Source organism: Amblyomma americanum, chromosome 8, assembly GCF_052857255.1.
Source record: "Amblyomma americanum isolate KBUSLIRL-KWMA chromosome 8, ASM5285725v1, whole genome shotgun sequence".
Classification (NCBI taxonomy): Eukaryota; Metazoa; Arthropoda; class Arachnida; order Ixodida; family Ixodidae; genus Amblyomma; species Amblyomma americanum.
The window spans coordinates 48,879,815-48,900,605 of record NC_135504.1 but is presented as its reverse complement, the minus strand read 5'-3'; the positions used below and the strand labels follow the sequence as shown (position 1 = coordinate 48,900,605).

Below are 20,791 nucleotides of genomic sequence, written 5' to 3'. Positions count from 1 at the left end.
AGGGCGCGAACAACACAAACTTGCCGAGACAGTAGAAGCGACATATTCGCTTCGGCAATGCCCCGAGTACCGGAGCTGGTATCACACTGGACTGTGACAAACTTGCTTGCTCTCGGCGGTATCATTGTGTGGTCATCAGAGATGCGCAATGGTGCTCTGTGCGGCTCGGGGTCGGTATCAACGGCTCGCCGTGTCGAAAACGATACCAATTGCTCGTGCAGGTTGATGACCGCCCCATACTCTTTAAGGAAGTCCATGCCGAGAATCATTTCTTTAGAGCACTCTTGTAGCACGGCGAAGGAGCCAGTGAAAGTCGCGCCGCGGATCTTTGTACGGCTGGTGCAGACGCCAACCGGCGTTACCACATGGCAACCAGCTGTGCGTATCTGCGGCCCATGCCAAGGTGTTAGAACCTTTCTGAGGGTTGCGGCTAGGTTACTACTCATGACAGAAAAGTCGGCTCCGGTATCGACGAGTGCAGATACGTCATAGCCATCGGCGGCAACAAGAATTTCGGCGGCGGAAACAATTGTTTGACAATTTGTCGGCGAGGTTTTTGGTGCCGTCGTCGATGGGGTCGTCGCTGAGGTCGTCGGTGAGGTCGGCGGTGGGATCGTCTTTAAGGTCGGCGGGTGGGGTGGTCGCATAAAATCGTCGGATGGAGGCTGTTCACTGTCTGCGGCAGCGGCGGTCCTACCCCCAGAGGACGCCGTCTTCAGTTTTCCCGGCGGGGAGACATGCCTCTGAATTGGCCAGAGGATGGTGCATGACTGGGTGGAGGAACTCGTCTTGGAGACGGCGACCTAGACTGGCGTCGTGGAGGCGTTGAGGGCAGCACATTATCGGCCAGGTACTGCTCAATGTCTCGCGGTCTCTCACCATAGCGCGGTCGAGGTGCGCTCGGTGGAAATCCTATTAATCCCATCCGCCGGTAGGGGCAGTTGCGGAGGATATGACCGGGCTCCCCGCAGTGGTAGCATAGTGGCCGGTTGTTGGGTGTGCGCCACACGTCAGCTTTTCGAACAGGGCGCGGGTCACGCAGCTCGGCGGAGGGAAAGTACCCCTGCGTTTGTTCGGCAGCAGGGCGGAACGCATGTGGAACTGGCGCAGGTCTCCGCAGAGCTTCACTGTAGCTCATGATGTACGGCTCCGGCTGCAGTGTCCGTAGGGCTTCGTTGTAGCTGCTGGCGTACGGCTCCGGCTGTGGTGCCAGTGGTGGCTGGACTGCTCGCCGAATTTCCTCGCGGACGGCATTGGCTACAGCTGCAACGCTGGTAGGTGGAGCATCTAAGCGGAGGTTGCGCATTTCTTGCGAACTACACTCCGCACAAGCTCCCGAAGAGCCTCGTCCCCGGCGACTGTCAGGGACGCACAATAGTTGCTGGCCGCAACACTTCCCGGACGACTGTACTGCGCACTGTGTTCCTGTAAGGAACGTTCCATGCCTGTGGCTTCTTTAGCGAAGTCAGCGACGGTTGTTGGTTGGTCGCGTATGAGGCCAGCGAAGAGCTGCTCCTTCACACCACGCATGAGGTGGCGCACCTTGGTAGCCTCTGGCATGGCAGGGTCAGCCCGATTGAAAAGACGTGCCATGTCTTCAATAAACATAGCGACGCTTTCGTTCGCCTGCTGTGACCTGGTGCGAAGGGCGAGTTCGGCATTTTCCTTGCGTGCGTTTGTGCTGAAGGTAGCCAGCAACTGACGGCGGAACGCTTTCCAGTTCGTAAAGGATGCCTCATGGTTCTCGAACCATGTCTTCGCAGAGTCTTGGAACGAGAAATAGACGTTTCGTAGTTTTCGGTCGTCGTCCCAATGGTTAAAAGTGGCCACACGGTCAAAGCTGGACAACCAGTCCTCGACGTCCTCAAACCGATCGCCGTGGAAGGATGGTGGTGAGCGAGGGGTCAGAACTACAACGGGCGGGACAGTGCCGGAAGGCTGGCCTGTCTGACTGCCTGTAGTAGACGTCATGGTACGCACCGGCCTCGTCAGTGGCTGACACTCAGGTTGCAGGCCTCGCAGGCGGCGGCTCGCTTTGTGGACGGGTGTTGTGTCCAAGCGTCGCTGATCAGCGTCAGAGTTGCCCTCGGGGTGAGCGTTTATGGAACGATACCCAACACCTCCACCAAAATGTCGCCGACAAACGTAGGGCGGCACGAAAAGGGGCTTTTTTTAATCCGATCTCTCTCTCTCACACACACACACACACACACACACACACACACACACACACACACACACACACACACACACACACACACACACACACACACACACGCACACGCACACGCACACGCACGCACGCACGCACGCGCACACGCACACGCACGCGCACACGCACGCGCACACGCACACGCACGCGCACACGCACACGCACGCGCACACGCACACGCACGCGCACACGCACGCGCACACACACACGCACGCGCACACACGCACGCACGCACGCACGCACGCAGTGATTTCTTGGCAACTGATTAATCAATGCAAGAAAATGTCAGCAGTAATTGAAAACAACAGGATTTCAGTAGCTACATTTTTGCAGAAGCAGCTTTTTCGAGTGCACTACAGCATTTGAAACAAAAGATGTGCTCTTAGAAAGTTATAGTACACATGAAAAAGGCTGGTTCTCCAGCCGAGATGTCATGGATTTAAATTTTTTATTTTTTATTTTATACGAGGTGTTTCAGGGAATACTAAGTAATTAAAAAAATTTTTTTTGGTGTAAAAATATGAATTTTTCAACACAGTGTTACCAGCGTTGCTAGGAACCAGATAACTAGTGAATGGTCTTGAGTAATTAGTGGGATGACTAATTTTTAATGGAGTGATTCCACGAGATGTCAAGCTGCCTAAATACTTGAATTTTTAAATATTCTTGATTGTGATATGCATTGTGCACAGATTATTCAGCAGGCGAAGAGTGAATTTTTATTTTCTCCCGTTTTTTGGAGAGAGAGTCCCTCCGTTTTAGGAGCTGAAAGAGAGCGATCCTCAGCGGTGACGCCGCCGCACAGGGTGAAAGGAAGCTGGGCAGAGTGAGTGCCCTCCTTCTCTCAAGGTGATTCACGAGCAGGTCAAAACATGCTCGAAAAAGAGGCCATCCAGAATTATTTAGAGCTTGGGCAGTTGCTATAACTGTTGCCCGCAAAAAGGAAGGCACATGTAGACTTTGCTGTGCTACCCCGATCCCAGATATATCATAATTTCCAAATTTTATAACGGCAAAGATGTAGAGGAGGTGATGAGTATGGGCTTCAGGCTAGAAAACAAAAGTTTCAGCATTTTGCGGGACTGTTCCGTAGCCGTCCGTGTCAAACGTCGCAAGCTTCTGCAGTTTGGTAAGACGATTAAAAAAGAAGGCGACCGGTGTGCGTCTGGTTTTCAACAAGCTTTTTATCAATGATGATATGTACGAGTGTGACACTGATGCTAATCATGCTGTATGCGTTTCACGGCGCAGGGAGCAATGACACCACTCACGCGGTCATTCGTTCGGCAGTTGTCTGTATTCTTCGCCATGCCAACGTCCATCTGCCAGTGTGAATACTGCTTGCTTTCTGTACGCAAAATTCGAAGTGTCTTGCCGAAGAGCATCGTGCATTCATCACTCCTTGATTCATGCTCAGCATCACTGGTAGCTCTTATCGAAACGTGGCTTAATGACACCGTTCATGATGATTGTATTTTAGTACACGGGTCATTATTTAATTTTTTAGGTGTCATAGGAACTCTCGTAGAGGACGCGGCGTCCTTCTCGCTATCAGAAAAGAATTTATGGTTGTACCAGTCACTGTTAATTAATTTCTCAAGTACTGTTTGGTGTCAGTGCGGTGCGGGGCAACTAGCATAATAATTGGTGTTTTTTATCGTCCCCCCGACCTAATTGCTGTATTCACGGAAGAGTTTTCTTGAATTGTGAGTGAGGTAGTAATAATTGGTGTTTTTTATCGTCCCCCCGACCTAATAGCTGTATTCACGGAAGAGTTTTCTTGAATTGTGAGTGAGGTGTGTAATCGTTCTCCTAACAGTAAGTTGATCATCTTCGGAGTTCTTAACTTCCCAAGCATTAACTGGCTCTCATTAGCCGCCCCTCTCAGTGACACTGAAGACGCCTTTCTCCACTCGTGTCTTGATTTTTCATTAACGCAGCTCGTTCATCTGCCTACGCGATCCACTACTAGTAGTGCCAACATTTTGGGACCTTATGTTGACAACCAATCACGACATCTGCCCCGAATTAAATCATCTGAACGGACTTTCTGTTCACGCCATAATAACCGGCATTTTTTCTTGCTCTTTTAAGAAACGTGGATAATAATTTAAAAAATCTGATGCTACAACAAAGGCGACTATGTAACTATAAGTAACAAACTGCAGCTTTTTTCTCTGAGATTCCTAGACGATTATTTAACTCGTTCTGTCGAAGATACAGGACCATTTCAAAGATATCCTCACTAATATTATCTATACGATTATTCTAATAGTTTCAATCAAAGAGAATAAATCTACACCTTGGTTCAATAATCAGCTTCGTCGACTGAATAATAAAAAGAAGCGCCTTTACATACAAGCAGTTAAGAAGGATATTTTGAGCGCGTGGACAAAGTAAAAGGAATGCGATAAGCTGTGCCAAATGTCCCTCAAGTCAACCAGACGCCACTTCTTCACCAAGGAGTTATCATCTATCCTAGCAAATAACCCTCGCAGATTCTGGAAAGTGATAAACCCTAATAACAATCCTGATATAATTCTTGCTGATAATGCTGGAATCCCAGTTACTGAAACCCAGTGTGCCCACCTATTTAACCACGCTTTCAGTTCCGTATTCACTAACGAGGACGTCTCGTCAGCGAAAGGCTTAAATAATCTTCAAAACATATCAATATCCGAAACGTTATTCAGTCCAACTGGTATATTATGCCTACTAAATAATGTTAAGGCTTCTACCAGTTCTCAGCAGCATGGCTTCAATAATAAGATACTTGAAAGCACATCGCACTCCATTAGTTCAGTAATAACCGCCTTTTCTCTCAATCATTATCATCTGGACTCATATCTCATGACTGGCTTGTTGCTAAAGTGATACCCATTTTCAAATCAGGTAAGCGTTCATCTCCGCTTAATTATCGCCCTATCTCACTAACAAATACTGTCTGAAAACTTCTTGAACACGTCATTCATGGTCAAATTTTTCAGTACCTGGAAAACAACAATCTTAATTTAAAATACCAGCACGGTTTTCGCAAAATGTTCTCTTGTGACACAAAACTTGCCGGATTCGTTCATGATTTGCATTCATCCATCGGCGCTGGCGGTCAAATTGATGCGATTTTTCTCGAAAGCCTTTTATCGTGTTCCTCACCAAAGGCTTACGCTCAAGCTAACTAAATTGAATATTCACCCCGCTTTTATTGCTTGGATTGCAGACTTTCTCAACGCCAGAATTCAATTTACCTCCATTAACAACTACAACTCCACTTATTCTGAAGTCACTTTGGAGTACAACAGGAGAGCGTTCTCGGTCCCCTCCTCTTTTAAATATATAATAATGATTTACTTGAGGCTTTGTCTTCTCGAGTTAGGCTCTTTGCCGATGAATGCGTATGTAATGTACCGTAATATTGTTTCTTTCACTGAACAACAACGTTTGCAAACTGACCTGGATGCCTTAGCCGCATGGTACACATCTTGGCTTATGCCACTTAATACTTCTAAAACTAATTTTTTGTCTTCTACTCGCAGTTCTCGCATTCCCACAACTTATTTCATAAATAACGAATCTGTCGAACTTACAACTACTTACAAGTACCTTGGAGTTCACCTGCAATCAAACTTAACATGGCTTAACAGCATTAATCTATCTTTGGCATTTGCCAACCGCTCCCTCGGCCTACTAAAGCATAACCTCAGACTTGCTCCCTCGCACCTAAAAAAAAAAAAGCTCGCGTTCATCACACTCATTCGTGCGAAGATCGAATATGCTTCAGCCAACTGGGATCCTGATCAAGACTATGTCGTAGCTAACATTGAGTCCTTGCACTACCGTTCTGCGCGTTTTATTTTTTTCAGACTTCTTACGCACTACCGGCGTCACTGCCTTAAAGAATCGCGCCGAATTAGAAGACGTCTTACCGCCGTTAACTATCACGACTAGCACTTTTCCAGAAACTGAATCACCATCCTTTGCTTCAATACGATTTTTTACAATCACCATCAGCCTTCTTTCCGCGTCTCGACCAACTGCACAGAGTTAAGCGCATCGCGGGTCGTTCATCTGCACTTGCCAAGTCGTTCATACCACGTACTCTCATAGAATTTAGCAACTTACCAGCTCACATAGCCATTGCATCTAACGCCTCCACATTTCTTGCTCTCATCTGCAGCGACGTTGGCATTTGAAATGTTTGAAATGTTCGCAAATTTTTACTGTTTTCTTTGTTCCAGTTGCAGTACTTTTCCGATTACTTCTGTTTTTTTCGTGCCTAATATGTACACTGTAGTATTTTTCTTTTCCGCTATGCTTACCCTTTTTGTTTATACCTATATTTGTATTTTATGTTTTTATTTACTCTCTAGTTCTTAATTATTTTTCCATGTTATACCTAGCCTGTTTATTGTTCCTTTCCTTCTTATTGATGTTCCTTGTACATGCTTTTACACTGCCCCCCCCCCCCCCTTATCTAATGCCCTCGAAGGAGGACCTTTAGAGGTATGCTGAATAAATAAATAAATAAATAAATAAATAAATAAATAAATAAATAAATAAATAAATAAAAAGAACGGTAGAGCCGTTATCTCATAAGTGTTTCAACTGTCACCGGTTCCGCTACCGGCAGGCGCCGACACTGCGCTTTGCCTGAAGACAAAAAAGTTGCTCCGCTCTCTTAGTGCTGTGCGGTTACGCATTTATACGCTGCAAGATCTGACACAGCGCCTCTGAGGACACATAATAAACGCATCCCTACAACTGGTCGAGGTGCGGGGTGCATCCCCTACCAACCTGGAACCGCGGAGAAGTACGCTGCCCCCTGCGTCAACAATTCCAGTCGAGACTGCCTCAACACCAGCGACCGTTTCCACCACGGTCCTTTGTTCTGGCGTCATCCTCATTCGCCAGCGTGGCCCTTCCCTCTTATGCGGCACAGCCGACCAAGATGTTGACGACTGGCTGTCTTCATATGAACAAGTCAGCAGCTACAAGTGGGATGACTCCATCAGGCTGAGTAACGTCATCTGTTAACTTGGTAATACTTTCTGACGGGCTAGTTGGTACATATTCATTTCTGGAGGCTGTGCGCTAAAAAAGACGTTCACAGGAAATAGGAGACAACAGGAAAGAAGCGCTTTTTTCCTGTTGTCTCCTTCTTCCTTTCTTAGCGCACAGCCTCCAGAACAGTTAACTTGAGGGCGCGCGAACCTCTGCTCTCACAACCATGAGGCAGACAAACCAGCTTGGTCCGTATTTAAGAAGAGTTTTGCGGAAGTGTTCGGCCGCCCTGCAGTGCGGAAGCTCCGTGCCGAACAACGTTTACATGATCGTGCTGAACACGCCGAAGATACCCTCACTAGTTACATTGAGGACATCGTTGAACTCTGCAAACGTGTCAACATCGCCATGCCCGAAGCGCATAAGATACATCACATCCTCAAAGTAAATGCTGACGGCGCATTTCAGATAGCCCTCGCGAAGAATCCTACCCCCCTCAGTGAGGTCATTAAGCTTTGCCAGAACTACGACGAGTTCCGCAAGCAGCGCGCTTCTACATGGCACTCCGGTGTCTGCGACGGGGCCCTCTCCACACTGACCCTGGGACTCTGCTCCACCAAATTAGCCTTCGTTCACGAAGAGGTCGCCCAGCAAGCTGTTCCTCATTTCACACTTTCAAGACACCGCCCGCCATGTTTCTGACCCAGCCCCGTCTTTGGCCCCTACCATACGTCGTGTCGTGCAGTACCACTTCGCTGATGTGCTGCCGTCTAGCCCTGGGCTCCCGCCTGTGACAGCACCCCTGACGTATGCCCAAGCGGTGGCCAGGCCTCGACTTCAGCCACCACCCGATTCCTACCAGGCCGTTCCTTATTCCGTCCTCCTCCGCCGTCTGAGTCCCCCTTTCATGCTCCGTTCTCAGAAACGCACCCACATCCTACGAACCCTTCGCGTACTGCGGACACCAACCGGTCGGCTACACCTGTGGTGTGCCCGGCCATGTCGCGCGGTTTTTCTGACAGCATATTCTGCCTCTCGATCTGATATGCGCTCCTATCCGTACAATGACGAAATATCCTCACCGAGAAGGCGGCCCGGTTCCTCATTTGAGTTCCCAGATCGCCAAATTTACGCGACTCGCCAATCGCCTTTCCATCGTCGCCATTCCCCTTCTTTGATGCTGCGACGTTCTAACTGCGCCCTTGAGGGAAACTAACAGCTGCAGTTCCGGGGTCAAGAACTACGCTTCTTTCGAACTCGTCAAGTCATCCGTGTTGTCCCGCGAATGCAATCGAAGTGTTCGTGGAAGGCGCCGCAGTTCTCGCGCTCTTCGACACGGGCGCTACAGTGTCCATCATTAGTGAAGCTCTCTGCCGTGAACTCTGCAAAGTGACCACCCCGCTTTTTAATTTTAGCTCCTCATAGCGCATTGATCCCTCAGCCGCGTGTGTGGCCCGTGTCCTCATTCAAGATGTTTTGCACACCATCGAGTTTATTGTTCTGTCTCACTGCTCGCATGATATCATCCTGGGATGCGACTTCCTTTTGACTCATAGTGACAGCCCTCCCATAGTTCCTGGGCGTCTTCAATTGTGTTGGTCAAAAAGAAAGATGGTTCCATCAGGTTCTGTGTTGATTACCACCGGCTCAACACCATCGAGCGCAGGCACGTCTGCCCTCTGCCAGGCACCGATGACGCCCTGGAGTTCTTCCAAGGAGCCGAGGATTTCTCCTCGTTGGATTTGCTCTCAGGCTACTGGAAGGTCCCGATGGCTGGCGCTGATCCCTCAAAAACTGCCTTCATAACACCTGACGGCCAATACGAGTTCAACGTCATGCCGTTTGGCCTTTGCAACGCCACGGCAACCTTCGAATGCCTGTCCTCAGTGCACTCAAGTGTGAGAGGTTCTTTGCTATCTCAATGCATCGTCGTCTGTTCGGCAGCGTTTCCTTGTCATCTCCTCCGCCTGAAGAACATCCTCACTAGCCACATTGACGCTGGGCTTCAGCTGAATTTGAAAAAGCGCCGCTTTGCTGCCCGACAAATCATTATTTTAGGACACGCAGTTTCTAAGGACGGTATTCTTCCGGTCCCTACGAAACATGGAGCAGTTGTTTAATTTCAGAAGCCAACCTCACTGAAGCAGCTCCGTAGATTCGTTGGCCTGTGCTCGTTCTTGCGCCACTTTATCTTCAATTTCGTCTCCATCATCGCTCCTTTGACCAAAACCCTCGCCGGCAGCTCCAAGCTCTCCGCTTGGACGCCTGCTTGCGATGATGCCTTCGACACTTTGCGCCGCCTTTTGGTTTTGCCTCCTATCCTGCGCCACTTTGACCCGATTCCTTCTACTGAAATTCACACTGACGCCAGCGTTAGTGGACTAGGTGCCGTTTTCACCCAACGCAAACCTGGCTTCCCTGAAAATGTGGTTGCCTATGCCAGTCGGACCGTGAGCAAAATGGAGGCCAACTATTCTGTTACAGAAAGAGAATGTTTGACCTTTTTTTGGGACACAGGCGAATTTTGTCCCTATGCCTACGGCCGTTTGTTCTGTATCGTCACCGACCACCATGCCCTGTGTTGGCTGGCCTCTATGAAAAGACAGTCAGGACGCGTCGCTCGCTTGGTTCTACGATTTCAGGAGTATGATATTCACGTCTTTTACCGCTCTGGCTTCGTGCATAGTTGCGCGGACGCTCCTTACCGCTCACCGCTACATTGTGGTTCATCGCCTGACCCGGTGTCTGCTTCCGACTCATCCTCGATTGCCACTGCAGACATGTCCACAGAGCCGCGGAAAGATCCTCTGAGCGCCTCTCTTCTAGACTTTATTTGGAGTCCAGCTAGAGATCATTCGTTCCGTGCGCTCCTCCGTCAAGCCAGTCAATTTTTTATACAGGACGACCTGCTCTATCATCGCAATTGCCTGTTCGAAAGACGCAAATGGCGCCTAATAATTCCCCGATATATACGCAACGACATTTGCGCAGCTCTCCATGCGGACCTCCAGAGTGCACACGGCGGCGTATTGAAAACCAATTGAAAACCTACACGCGTTTGCGTCTGTGGTTCTACTGACGTGGTTTGTACCGCTTTGTTCGAAACTTTGTGCGGACTTTTCCGCCCTGTCGACGGCCTAAAACTCCTCCTCACAATTCGCCTGGTTCATTGCAGCATTACCCTGTGCGCCTGTTTTATAGCGTTGGCATGGACCTCTACGGCCCGCTTCCTCCCACTCCCCCTGGTCTCCGGATTATTGTCGCCGGCGACCATCTCACCATCTGACCATACTGAAACGTCACCGTTGCCGTCTGCGTTCACCCTTGACGTTGCTTTCTTTCTTCTAAAAACCTTATTGTTCGTTCTGGTGCTCCTCAAGAACTGCTCCGCGACCGTGGATGCGTATTCCTGTAGGACGCCCTTGACGCCCTTCTCAAGGAATTCCGCATTATCCACCGAACCGCTTCGTCCTACCACCCTTAGACGAACGGCCTGACAGAGCGTTGTAACCGAACCCTCAGTGATATGCTGGATATGTACGTCAACGCCGACCACTCCAAATGGGACCAGGTTCTTCCCTTTGTCACCTACGCGTATAACATTTCAACAAAAACCAGCACTGGATTTTCTCCCTTTTTTATGCTGTACGGCCGCGAGCCCCTCTGCACCGTCCCGACATTTTCGAGTCCACGCCACTCTCCGACACCGCCAAGTACGCCGAAGAATGCCGTCAGCTCTCTCGCTACTCTACCACGCAGAACCAGTGACAGCAAAAACATGACCGCGACACCTCGGAGGCCTGTACATCCTATCCCGCCGACTACCTTGTGTGGCTTTGGGTGCCTCCCACAACTCCCTGCCTTTCTGGGAAACTGCTTGCTCGCTATCATGGTCCCTCGAGGGTTTTCGAGGAAACTTCGCCTGTCAACAACATCGTTCAGCCTGTTGCAGCCTCTGCGGACTTGCGTCACCGTGGCCGCGAAAAGTCCACGTCAACCGACTGAAGACGTATTACGACCCCTCTGTTCTTTCTTCCCCATAAGTCGCCAGGGTGGCTCCTTTTTCACTAGGGGAAACAGTAGTGTATCAACTGTCACCGGTTCCGCTACCTCCATGCGCTGTCACTACGCTTCGCTTGAAGACAAAGAACTTGCCCCGCTCTCTTGTTGCTGGATACGCCTGAACACTCACAAGATCCGACGAAGTGTCTTCGAGGACACATAATAAAAGCACCCCTACATCTCCTAGAAATGACGCCGTAGGCTACCTGTCTAGCGCTCCTTAGTTCTCTTTCTTGGAACATACAAATAAATCAGAATATTGAAATATTTTGGCGCATCCTGTGGAGAAATAACACCTTTTTAAATGCCGTATGGCATTGTTGAATTTAATGTGATGACGTTTGTACCTTTCAAAGCACACCTGACTTTATTGCTTTTATGGACACGGTCTTACACAGCTTTAAATGGAATGCTTCTTTGTGCTTACTTGATGATGTCCTCATTTTCTACCAGTTTGATGAGCATAACAGCACTTAAACTGTGCCTTGTATTTCTCGCATAACGCCTGCCGTCGTTTCAGCTCGAAGAAGTGCTGCATCGGCGACCATCACGGGTTGGTGCTCGGGCATCTCGTCAGTGAACAGTGCGTGACGCCAGATCCCCAGAAAACTGATGCCTGGAGTCATGTTGTCGTGAAATGTTTATTGTTTGGTTGTTATTGCTCAAAGCCGCCTGCACGCGGTTGTATACCTTCGTTTGCGATGGGAGAAGCCACAAGGTTAATATCAAATGGATGTAGCCCCGCGCAAGGGCTTCCACATTGCTCAGTAACGCCGAAGTTAATTTAGAGCCCTATATATCTGTAGTTCTATGCTACAATTGAATTCTGCGCGGCCAAGATCAGCGGAGAATATGTTCTTCGAAGGCCGCCGAGCACAGTTGTTGCTATCGCCTCCCCCGAGTGGTTCAATTACTTGTGAGCCCAATTAAGAACAATGATCATTTCGTTTAAGAGTCACTTTCACCTGTTCGTTGTCACTTCTGGGGCTTAATATTCTCACGTGGCTGTTGCCACTGCCATGTGATAATATTAAGCCCCAGAAGAAAGAAAATAAGTTTGCAATTTGTGGGCTAGAACTTTTATATCTGCTGTTTCATTCCACGCTTAGCTGACATTGCCTACCCAAGGACGTGGTTTCTCCACAACAGTGCCTCTTTTAAATATACTTCCGAGTGCAACGTATCATTCTGTGAGATGATCCTTCTATTGACTCCACATTCTATACTCTTCCAATTTGATCCCTCCACACAAACAGAAGGTCACACACATGCCGGTGGTGTCAGCTTTGATGCTGCCTTGCTACGAAAACGAGAGGATGTTATTTCATATCAGGGAGATTCTCTCATACAACCAGAGTTCAATTACACAGTTTTGGAACTGGAGTGCCTTGCTGTGAGCTCGTTACAGTGGTTTAGTTCATACTTGCACGAATGTTCGTTCATCGTTCCCGCCCTCTTCTGGCTACTGAACCTTCGAGATGGGTGCGATCGCATCGCATGCTGGGCCCCTTGCCTCGCTAGAGAAATGCGGTGAAAATAAGTAATGTTCACGAACAACATTTATACCATTTTGGAGCTCCTTAGCCCGCTTTTATTTAGGACCACTTTCATGCTCATTCTGCGTAAACATTGCCATAGCTTCCACTGCTATAAATATCGTCATTATCTCGATCATTGTAGCTTGTGTAGTCATCACCATAGCGGCCGTCATAATCATAATAAGACTCCGTGCCATATTCATCGTTATAGTAGTTGTTGTCCTCATAATAATGAACAGTGTCTCTCGGGGCTTTGCAAGTCACCGCCCTGCCATAAGGACGTACACAGCGCCCATCATGACATGTTCCCAGCAAACACCTCCTCTTCTCCCTCTTGTTAAGTCTGCCGCTTCTTCGCAAACTCTGAAAGTTCACAAAAGCATATTTTGAGATTCCGGCTTTCTAGGGCAAAATTTTTAAAATTAGAATATTGTAAAACACTTATATAGAAATATCGAAGGTAATGGTCCATTAATTTGATCGCATCGATCAGTTAAGACTGCGACATTGAAAATCAATAAGGAACAGTTTTCAAGTTAGCGAAAACGTAAATAGAATAATAATACAAGACTGCAGTTGGTTGATGAGGGGATATATTGATTGTTATAGTGAAATATCGCATTATATCAAAAATTGCGTTCATAAACGGTTTTTAACTCATAAATGATTTCGCCCAGAATTGCTGTGTATGACACGTTTTAAAATATTTTGCAGCTTTTCAGCCAATCTGTTCCACCTGAATGTTGCTACTCATGCGCCCCAGATCTACACTTTGTGCGCGCAATATCACTACGATAGAGAGAGGTACAAACAAGAAAAGCTGAATTTAGAAGACATAGATGACCATTGAACCAGTTTGTATCTTATTTGAGCTCTACATGAGATAAAAATAAATACACTATGTTGAGAGAGAAGATAGATAAAAATAAATACACTATGTTGAGAGAGAAGATATTGCACAATTCATTGAGCTGAACGTGATATTACAGATCAGTGAGGAGCAGTTACTATTCTGGATAAAATGTACTCCACCTTGCAGGTTTCCTTCAAACGAGTGGACAAAAAATACTTTCACCAAAGTAGCCGTATGCTAGACAATGAGAAATAACTAAATATGAATTTGAGAGCGACTGAGTTTCAAGGCAGGCTAATTACTATTCCAGTACATTATTATATGCTCTATATATTTTATGGCGCCGGCCAACTTACAAAAGCACAGCGAAATCCTAGAAAAAGACATCCATGCATCTTAAGGTACGAAACAGCGCAACTAACACGACGAAACAGAAAAAGACATGCATACCACGGACATGCATACCACGTTGAAAGCGCCAATATATGATTTCTACCATGCATTGCAGATGCCCTCCTGTGAATTGCCCATGAATCATGTTGCTTTAATTCGGTAATACCTGCACCTTTATTTTATATGAATATTCAGCAATTCACTTTGCGCAATTTTGGATATTGTTCCAAGCTCTAGGAAGCTCTTCGTTACACAACAATGTTAATTATAGGTGTTCGTAAAACACATTCGAGAATACTTACACGCAGGCACGGTGTTCCATCGTGAATTTGACGAGTGACCTTTCCGCACCTTCCGTTACAGGTAGCGGTGAGCTGATGAGAAGAGAACAAGGAGTCAATGCTGGGAAAGATGCCCAGCGTGCAATATAAATTATCACGTCTATTCATTCGTTCCCACATTTATAGAACAAAGAACCACTGCTTACCATTATGCCTTTGGTTTCTAGAACTTTGTGCTTGCAGCCATTCCTGTCAATCATTGTGCCTGAAACAATTTTTATGCAACGCCATATTTAAAGAACTCACCAAACTAGACTTTTCATGTTTTACCATCTATATTATGTAAACATTAAAGGTTCACTTAGTTCGCTCAAGAAAAATGACCACTTTCTTCTTTTTCAGTCTTTAGTATTCATTTTTCCGGATGTTATGTTATGTTCAAAAAACACGCCACCTATATGCGACCACAGCTACCTCTCTTTGAAAGGATAGCCTAGCTAAGCAGCACTATTGTGTTGCTGCAAACTTTGGCATCATTGTCCACATCATACGTTTCTCCACGCACCAACCAAGGAGAGCGTTCGATTGACCATCAAATTTTCTGCAGTGTGCAGTGGAAGAATTACCATTGATGTCGGCTCCGTCACGTGTATGAAGCAACAGTAAATATAATCATGCCATAGCGCTGACCAGGATGGTTAATAGTGGCAACCTCTACCCTGTATGCGTGGATAACCTTTCGCGAGAATCATTCCTGGCTCCGTCTCTAGAGACATGAAGACTGAAAGACGCAAAGCGTAATGGCTACTTCCGAAATCGACAGCACTGGTTTCTGGCCTAATCCTCGAAGAAACATTCTTTCTGTGACAACGCGAGGATCTAGTGACAACATCCAAGGCTCTATGGCCTTCACGATCATCTAATCACGAGCAGTTCCATGATACTATAAACAAAAACGCAGCATTTCGACTCAGTAGAGGCCAGGATCATTATTGTTGGCTGTGAATTGATTTTACAGTGTCATTTTATTGTAGCAGCGGAAACAAAACGATTCTTCATTGCATAGTCGCTAAAAGCACACCTCAAGCCCTTAAGTAGAAGTTTTCTGAAACAGAAAATGATTTCTATCTTTGCGCTATTAACAAATAGAAGGACCGCAGAAAGCCTGTATTTAACTTTAAACGCTTTACATGCCGTCCAATATTTTAGTTTATGCTTTACGCGCAGCGCAGATAAAATCACTGTCATACCTAGCACATTCCACACTGCCCATGTCCAGTACAATGAAATGCTTTCCCATTACCTGATTCTTGCACATTTCATAGTGTGCAGTGTTCAGCCAACAAAATGCTCTCCCATTTTTGTGGCATGCATGTCGGGACATGTCGTGCACCGGAAATGATGGTCCTAGCCATGGAGGAAATAAAAATCAGGACGAAGCACGGCGCCACGCGGCCAACCTTCGCAAGCCAAGAGCTCGTGAAGCCGCTTCCTTCCACGTCTTTCACCCTTCCAATCAGTCCCTAAAGTTTTGATTCTGGTATGTTTTAGTGCGCGCGTCTGCGCGGCACATAGCGCGGACGTCTACAACAAGGAGGTTGATCGACAGACAGCCGCGCTGGTCCGCGCATGCGCGCGAACAGCGTGGATAGACATGACCGCACGCTATGCCGTGGCGTCATCACGGGGGGTGGGCGGGGGGGGGGGGGTGGCAGAATCTCTCCTTTTTACTCTTCATGACTAAAGGATATGGCCGGACGCTCCCTCCTGAGTTTTTTTTTTCTGCAGGATCCTAGCTCCTGGATTATGGGTACATGCTGAAGCTTGTTGTATGTACATAACAATGACCCAAAACATTTGGCTCGTCCTGCGTGAGAAGCCAATCATGTATAGTGGTATTAATGCGGTACATTTCTCCAAAAATTATTCTCGAAGATCCTTATCTCCACAGCCGGCTTTAGAATTTGTTTAGTACACATTAGCACACTTCCTCTCGCAGCCTACCTTACTGATTATCGTACCTCGAAATAACGCTAAAAATGTTTTAATTGAAAAAAACGCAAAACTCAAGACCTTGTTAAAGGCTCACATTTGCTCTAAGCGTTTACATTTAGAGCAACAATCGGGCGGTGCTAAAACAGCTTTGTTCATCAAACCACACCGACTAGGCATGAAGTCACATCATTTGATGCCTGACATCTTATTGCGGCCTTTTTTTCTTGATGATGCATAGCCTTGTGCTGGCATAATCATACATTGCTTAAATTTCAACTTGCGCTGGCTGTCTCCCTGTGATGTGCTCTATGTGGTCCTTTGCGCACGCAGTACGTTATGCAAGTGCATCACTAGAGTAATCCTAAGTACCTTGCCGATTGTAGAATTTAAACAGCACCATGTTTTCTTCAGCGCTTCATGTCCTCTCACTGGCCGAATGTACCGCCCTATTTTGTTCTTTAGCGCGATAATTTGGCATCTACTGCATACACAGTGTATATTATTCAATGATAATAAGCAACCTACCGTATTTTCCATCCTCCTTACGGCGAGGACCTGAAAAGAAGGGTGAAAAGAAACGTATTATGAAGCAAGTTTAAATGCACAAGATTATCAGAAAGAGAGTGCAGGCTGATAATTCTAAATATGAAGACTTTTTTCGTCTCTGAGCAACTTAGAATACTGAAGGGGATGTCATCACGGTGCACAAATATTGTGTTTGGAAATTTAAAATTTGCATTGTTATCGCACATGTAGATTATGCACCTAGTGCTTATTTTAGTATGGTAATAAAGACGTAATTTTAAGACAATAGAGAGGACAAGAAATTCATCGCACACAGGTCATACCAGTCATATTCGAAGAAATACACAGTACGTTTTTTTTGTTGAGCGAAGAAAACAATTCGAAAAATAAATTGTTACGGTTTCTCGGCTTTGTTTTATATATCGTAAGTGTTGTCTTTGCTATCACGTTTCTCATGAAGGCGACAAAACTTGAAAGGAAAATCCAGGAGTGGTGTACTTACGCCTAGTATGTTTTGTTGTCCGTGGTCGTCCTAAGTAAATGATAAAACCGATATGATTACTTTGCAGTCAAGAATACCGTAACGGACACAAGCTCATATTAGACGTTTGCTAATTCGAAGGATTTCTAAAACTGAGAAAAGTTTCCTTCAGTGAATAGCATTACAATTCATTTTTTTCACTAAATATAAATGAATGCATCTGCAGCTCCCACGTTACCCTTAGACATCCTGCTTGTTCGTGTTCTTCATAATGCAATTAACTCCGTTTTGTACAAGCGGTACTGAAGCTAATGGTATCTTCTTTGGGAATTAAATATTCAGTGTCATATTCAGCCATCGTAAGCCCTTGTTAATGGGAGACCAGAAGGTATTGTAATCAAAAGTGCTGAAAATCTCAGGTAAACATCAAAGCCTGAGCGTAGTTGCAACTTACGGGTGCGTGTCTTCTTCGTGGTTCCTTGAAATGAAGAAAAGGAACGAGCAGAAAGCCACATGTTAAATTCGGTAATAAGATACACTTATCACACCCACAGTATGAGATAAAACACGTTCACAACCGTAAATAATTTCAACGAGCATTTCATGACCACTTCATAAGATATGATAGGATAACTTTATTTAGCTCTAGTGCAAGTGCTCTTATGCGGTTCAGATGAGTCCATCCCCGCAACGGTCGATTGCCCCTATTCCAGGGCTCCGCTAGATGCTGCCGTCAGCTGAGCTTGCCGTATCAGACCGATCTGGTCATCGCGGCAATCGCTGGAGAGCATACCCTCCCTTGCTCCGCACTTGGGTTTGGTACAATGAGAATGACGTCGACTTTTTTACATGCCCATGTCATGTGATATAGTGTAGGTTTTTCATGGCTCCACGGACACTTGTTTTCGTAAAGTGTGGGGCAGATTTTACTTAGTTTGTTTAGGTTGGGTAATGACCCCGTTTGTAGTTGTCTCCATGTGACAGCGTGGATGTATAAGACTGGCCTAGCGTTGTCACCATTGTGTTCAACGTGTGGTGTGTGTGATGACATAGAACATTACCTCTTGTGCTGTACTTTGTACAACGCGGAATGGGCTGTGTTATTCGGATCCCTCAAGAAGGCAGGAGTTCCTCACAGTTCTCTTCAGGACATTGTTTTCCCGCGCGGGAGCCAGTCGAGTAGAAGGGATGCTTCTCGCCTTCTTCTACTTTACCTGCAGGACACGGATTTGGCCTCCACATGGTGACCTCAGGAGTGTCTATTTGGGTTTTTTTGCGGACAGTGCTTCTGTGATTTCTATTTAGGTGTCGCTACGGTGGAGCAATCGCCGGCAGCAACTGCAAGGCTAATCTCACCGGTAGTTTACAACCACTCAACTCAACTAACTCAGCCTCTTCTTTGTTTTAAGAATTGTGCGGTGGTGGGTACCACATCCTGCTGCCTTTGTAGCTGTTTAGTATGGCCGAGTATTCTTGAGGTACTGGCAGGGTCTCCACAATGTCGTTGACGTTGGAAGCTCGGTAGTTAGTATATCCCCGAGCTATCCTGTCTGCCTCTTAGTTTCCTGCCACCTCCGTGTGCTCCAGAACACAGATGATCTTGTGTTTGATCGGTGCTGCATCTGTCTGTTGTGTCTTGCAGTCTACAGAGTGGAGTATGCGGAGCGCTCTGTGACCGATTCTGCCGTAAAGAGAGTTGCGGCAGGCTGCTTGTGAGTCACTAAGAATTGTCAGTGACCGCCCAATCCGATAGCCCTCCGCTGCCGCAAGAGCGACGGCCGCCTCCTCAGCTTCGGCTATTATGCAGTGTTCCAATGAGGCGCTGGCAATCTCGTGTAATTCTGAGTTGACTACAGTTGCCACTGCGTTATTGGTGTCTTGTCCCCTGGTCATGGCGTATGTGGCAGCGTCCACGTACACTGTTGTATCCTGGGATGCGTGTGTTTTCTGTAAGCGGTCGGTCCTTGCCTCGCTGCGGTCTTTGTGGAGGTTGGGGTCCAGATTTCATGGTATAGGTGCCACCCTGAGCGTGCTGCGGTGCTCATCGGGGATCGTTTCGGTTCTCAATGTTTCCCGAATTTGTTCGGTGTAGCCCAGTTTCTTTAAGAGAAGTCTGCCGGTGGGGCTCTGCTGCTCCCTGCGCATTTGGGCGACGTGCTGCTTTACCCGCAGTTCTTTGAACGTGTTGTGCAGTTCCAAGGCTAAGATCTTTTCAGTTGAGGTGTTATAGGGTAGTCAAAGCGCGAATTTTTACGCTGTGCGTAAAATTGCGTCCGCCTGTCGTAGTTCCCCCCTGATATGGTTGTAGTACGGGAGACAGTACGTCGCCCGGCTGACAACTAGGCTCCTGACCATCTTGAGTGTGTCTTCGTTGCTGATGCCATGACGTCTAGGTGAGATGCGCGGAAACATGCGGGCCACTTGTTGTGTGGATGCCTTTCATAGCGCAAAGTTATGGGTACAGTGTTTATTTGACTGTATCCACATCCCTAGGACTCGCATGAGCGTCTTCTCTGGTATTGGTTCTCCTTCGAGGTAGACTTTGAAAGCTCTTTAATGGTAGGAACTTTTGGCTGTTTTCCTCTGCACACCCTTAGGAGCTCAGATTTTTCGGTCGAGCACGCTAGCCCTCTTGCTTCGACGTAGTTTTCCACGCAGGTGGCCGCTTCTTGTAGCCTATCCTCTTTCTCGCCGATATAGCACTATTAGTTCATATGGTGATGTCGTCGGCATAAATGGCATGGTGCATGCCGTCGATGTCCTTTAGATGCTTCGCCAGTCCTATCATGGCCAGGTTGAAGAGCGTGGGCGAGATGACCGACCCTTGAGGTGTTTCCTTGTTAGGCGTTCTAAACTTATCTGACCGAAGTTCTCCTATACCGATGGTTGCAGTTCTGTTTGATAGGAAAGCTTTGACGTAGCTATGAATCATTCGTCCGCAGTTCAAGTAGCCCCGGCCCGTAAAGATTGCTTCGTGGCTAACATTGTCAAAAGCCCCTTTGATGTGTAGGGCCATTATAACGTTTTCTCCGTCCCTAGGAACGTTCCGAAATACTTGTTCATATAATAGAAGGAGTACGTCTTCAGTTGATAATTTTGCTCTAAACTCGAACATGCTGTGAGGGAATAGTTCGTTATCTTCCATGTAGGGGTGAAGTCTCCGCGTTAACACTCGCTCTTATAGTTTTTCCAGGCATGACATAAGCGAGTTCGGTCGGAAGTTTTCTATCTGCAGTTTCCTGCCTGGCTTGGGTATCAAGACCAATTCCGCATGTTTCCACTCCCCGGGGACTGCTTCAGCTTCCCAGCGCTTGTTGAAGAACTCGGTCAGTTCGGGAGGCAAGCTGAAAGCTGAGGCTGCGGATGAGTGCGTTGTTGATCTTATCTCCAACCCAAGCCGTACTTCTGGTGCCGTTTCGTATGGCCGCGTTGACCTCTTCTCGTGTGATGGGT

At 47.1% G+C, this 20,791-nt stretch overlaps 1 protein-coding gene across 4 annotated transcripts in view; it reads right to left on the bottom strand.

Moving 5' to 3' along the window:
* Positions 1 to 12,831: 12,831 nt before the first annotated feature.
* LOC144101577 (uncharacterized) overlaps positions 12,832 to 20,791 on the bottom strand; it is a 76,848-nt gene continuing 68,888 nt past the window's right edge. For all 4 annotated transcript variants that reach the window (XM_077634727.1, XM_077634729.1, XM_077634730.1 and 1 more), the window contains 6 exons: positions 17,793 to 17,816; positions 17,360 to 17,389; positions 16,858 to 16,887; positions 14,544 to 14,602; positions 14,359 to 14,430; positions 12,832 to 13,173 (listed from right to left, as the gene is read on the bottom strand). In XM_077634727.1, the coding sequence (XP_077490853.1) occupies positions 12,886 to 13,173; positions 14,359 to 14,430; positions 14,544 to 14,602; positions 16,858 to 16,887; positions 17,360 to 17,389; positions 17,793 to 17,816 (503 nt within the window). In that variant the 3' untranslated portion in view covers positions 12,832 to 12,885. The remainder of the gene's footprint in view (positions 13,174 to 14,358; positions 14,431 to 14,543; positions 14,603 to 16,857; positions 16,888 to 17,359; positions 17,390 to 17,792; positions 17,817 to 20,791) is intronic.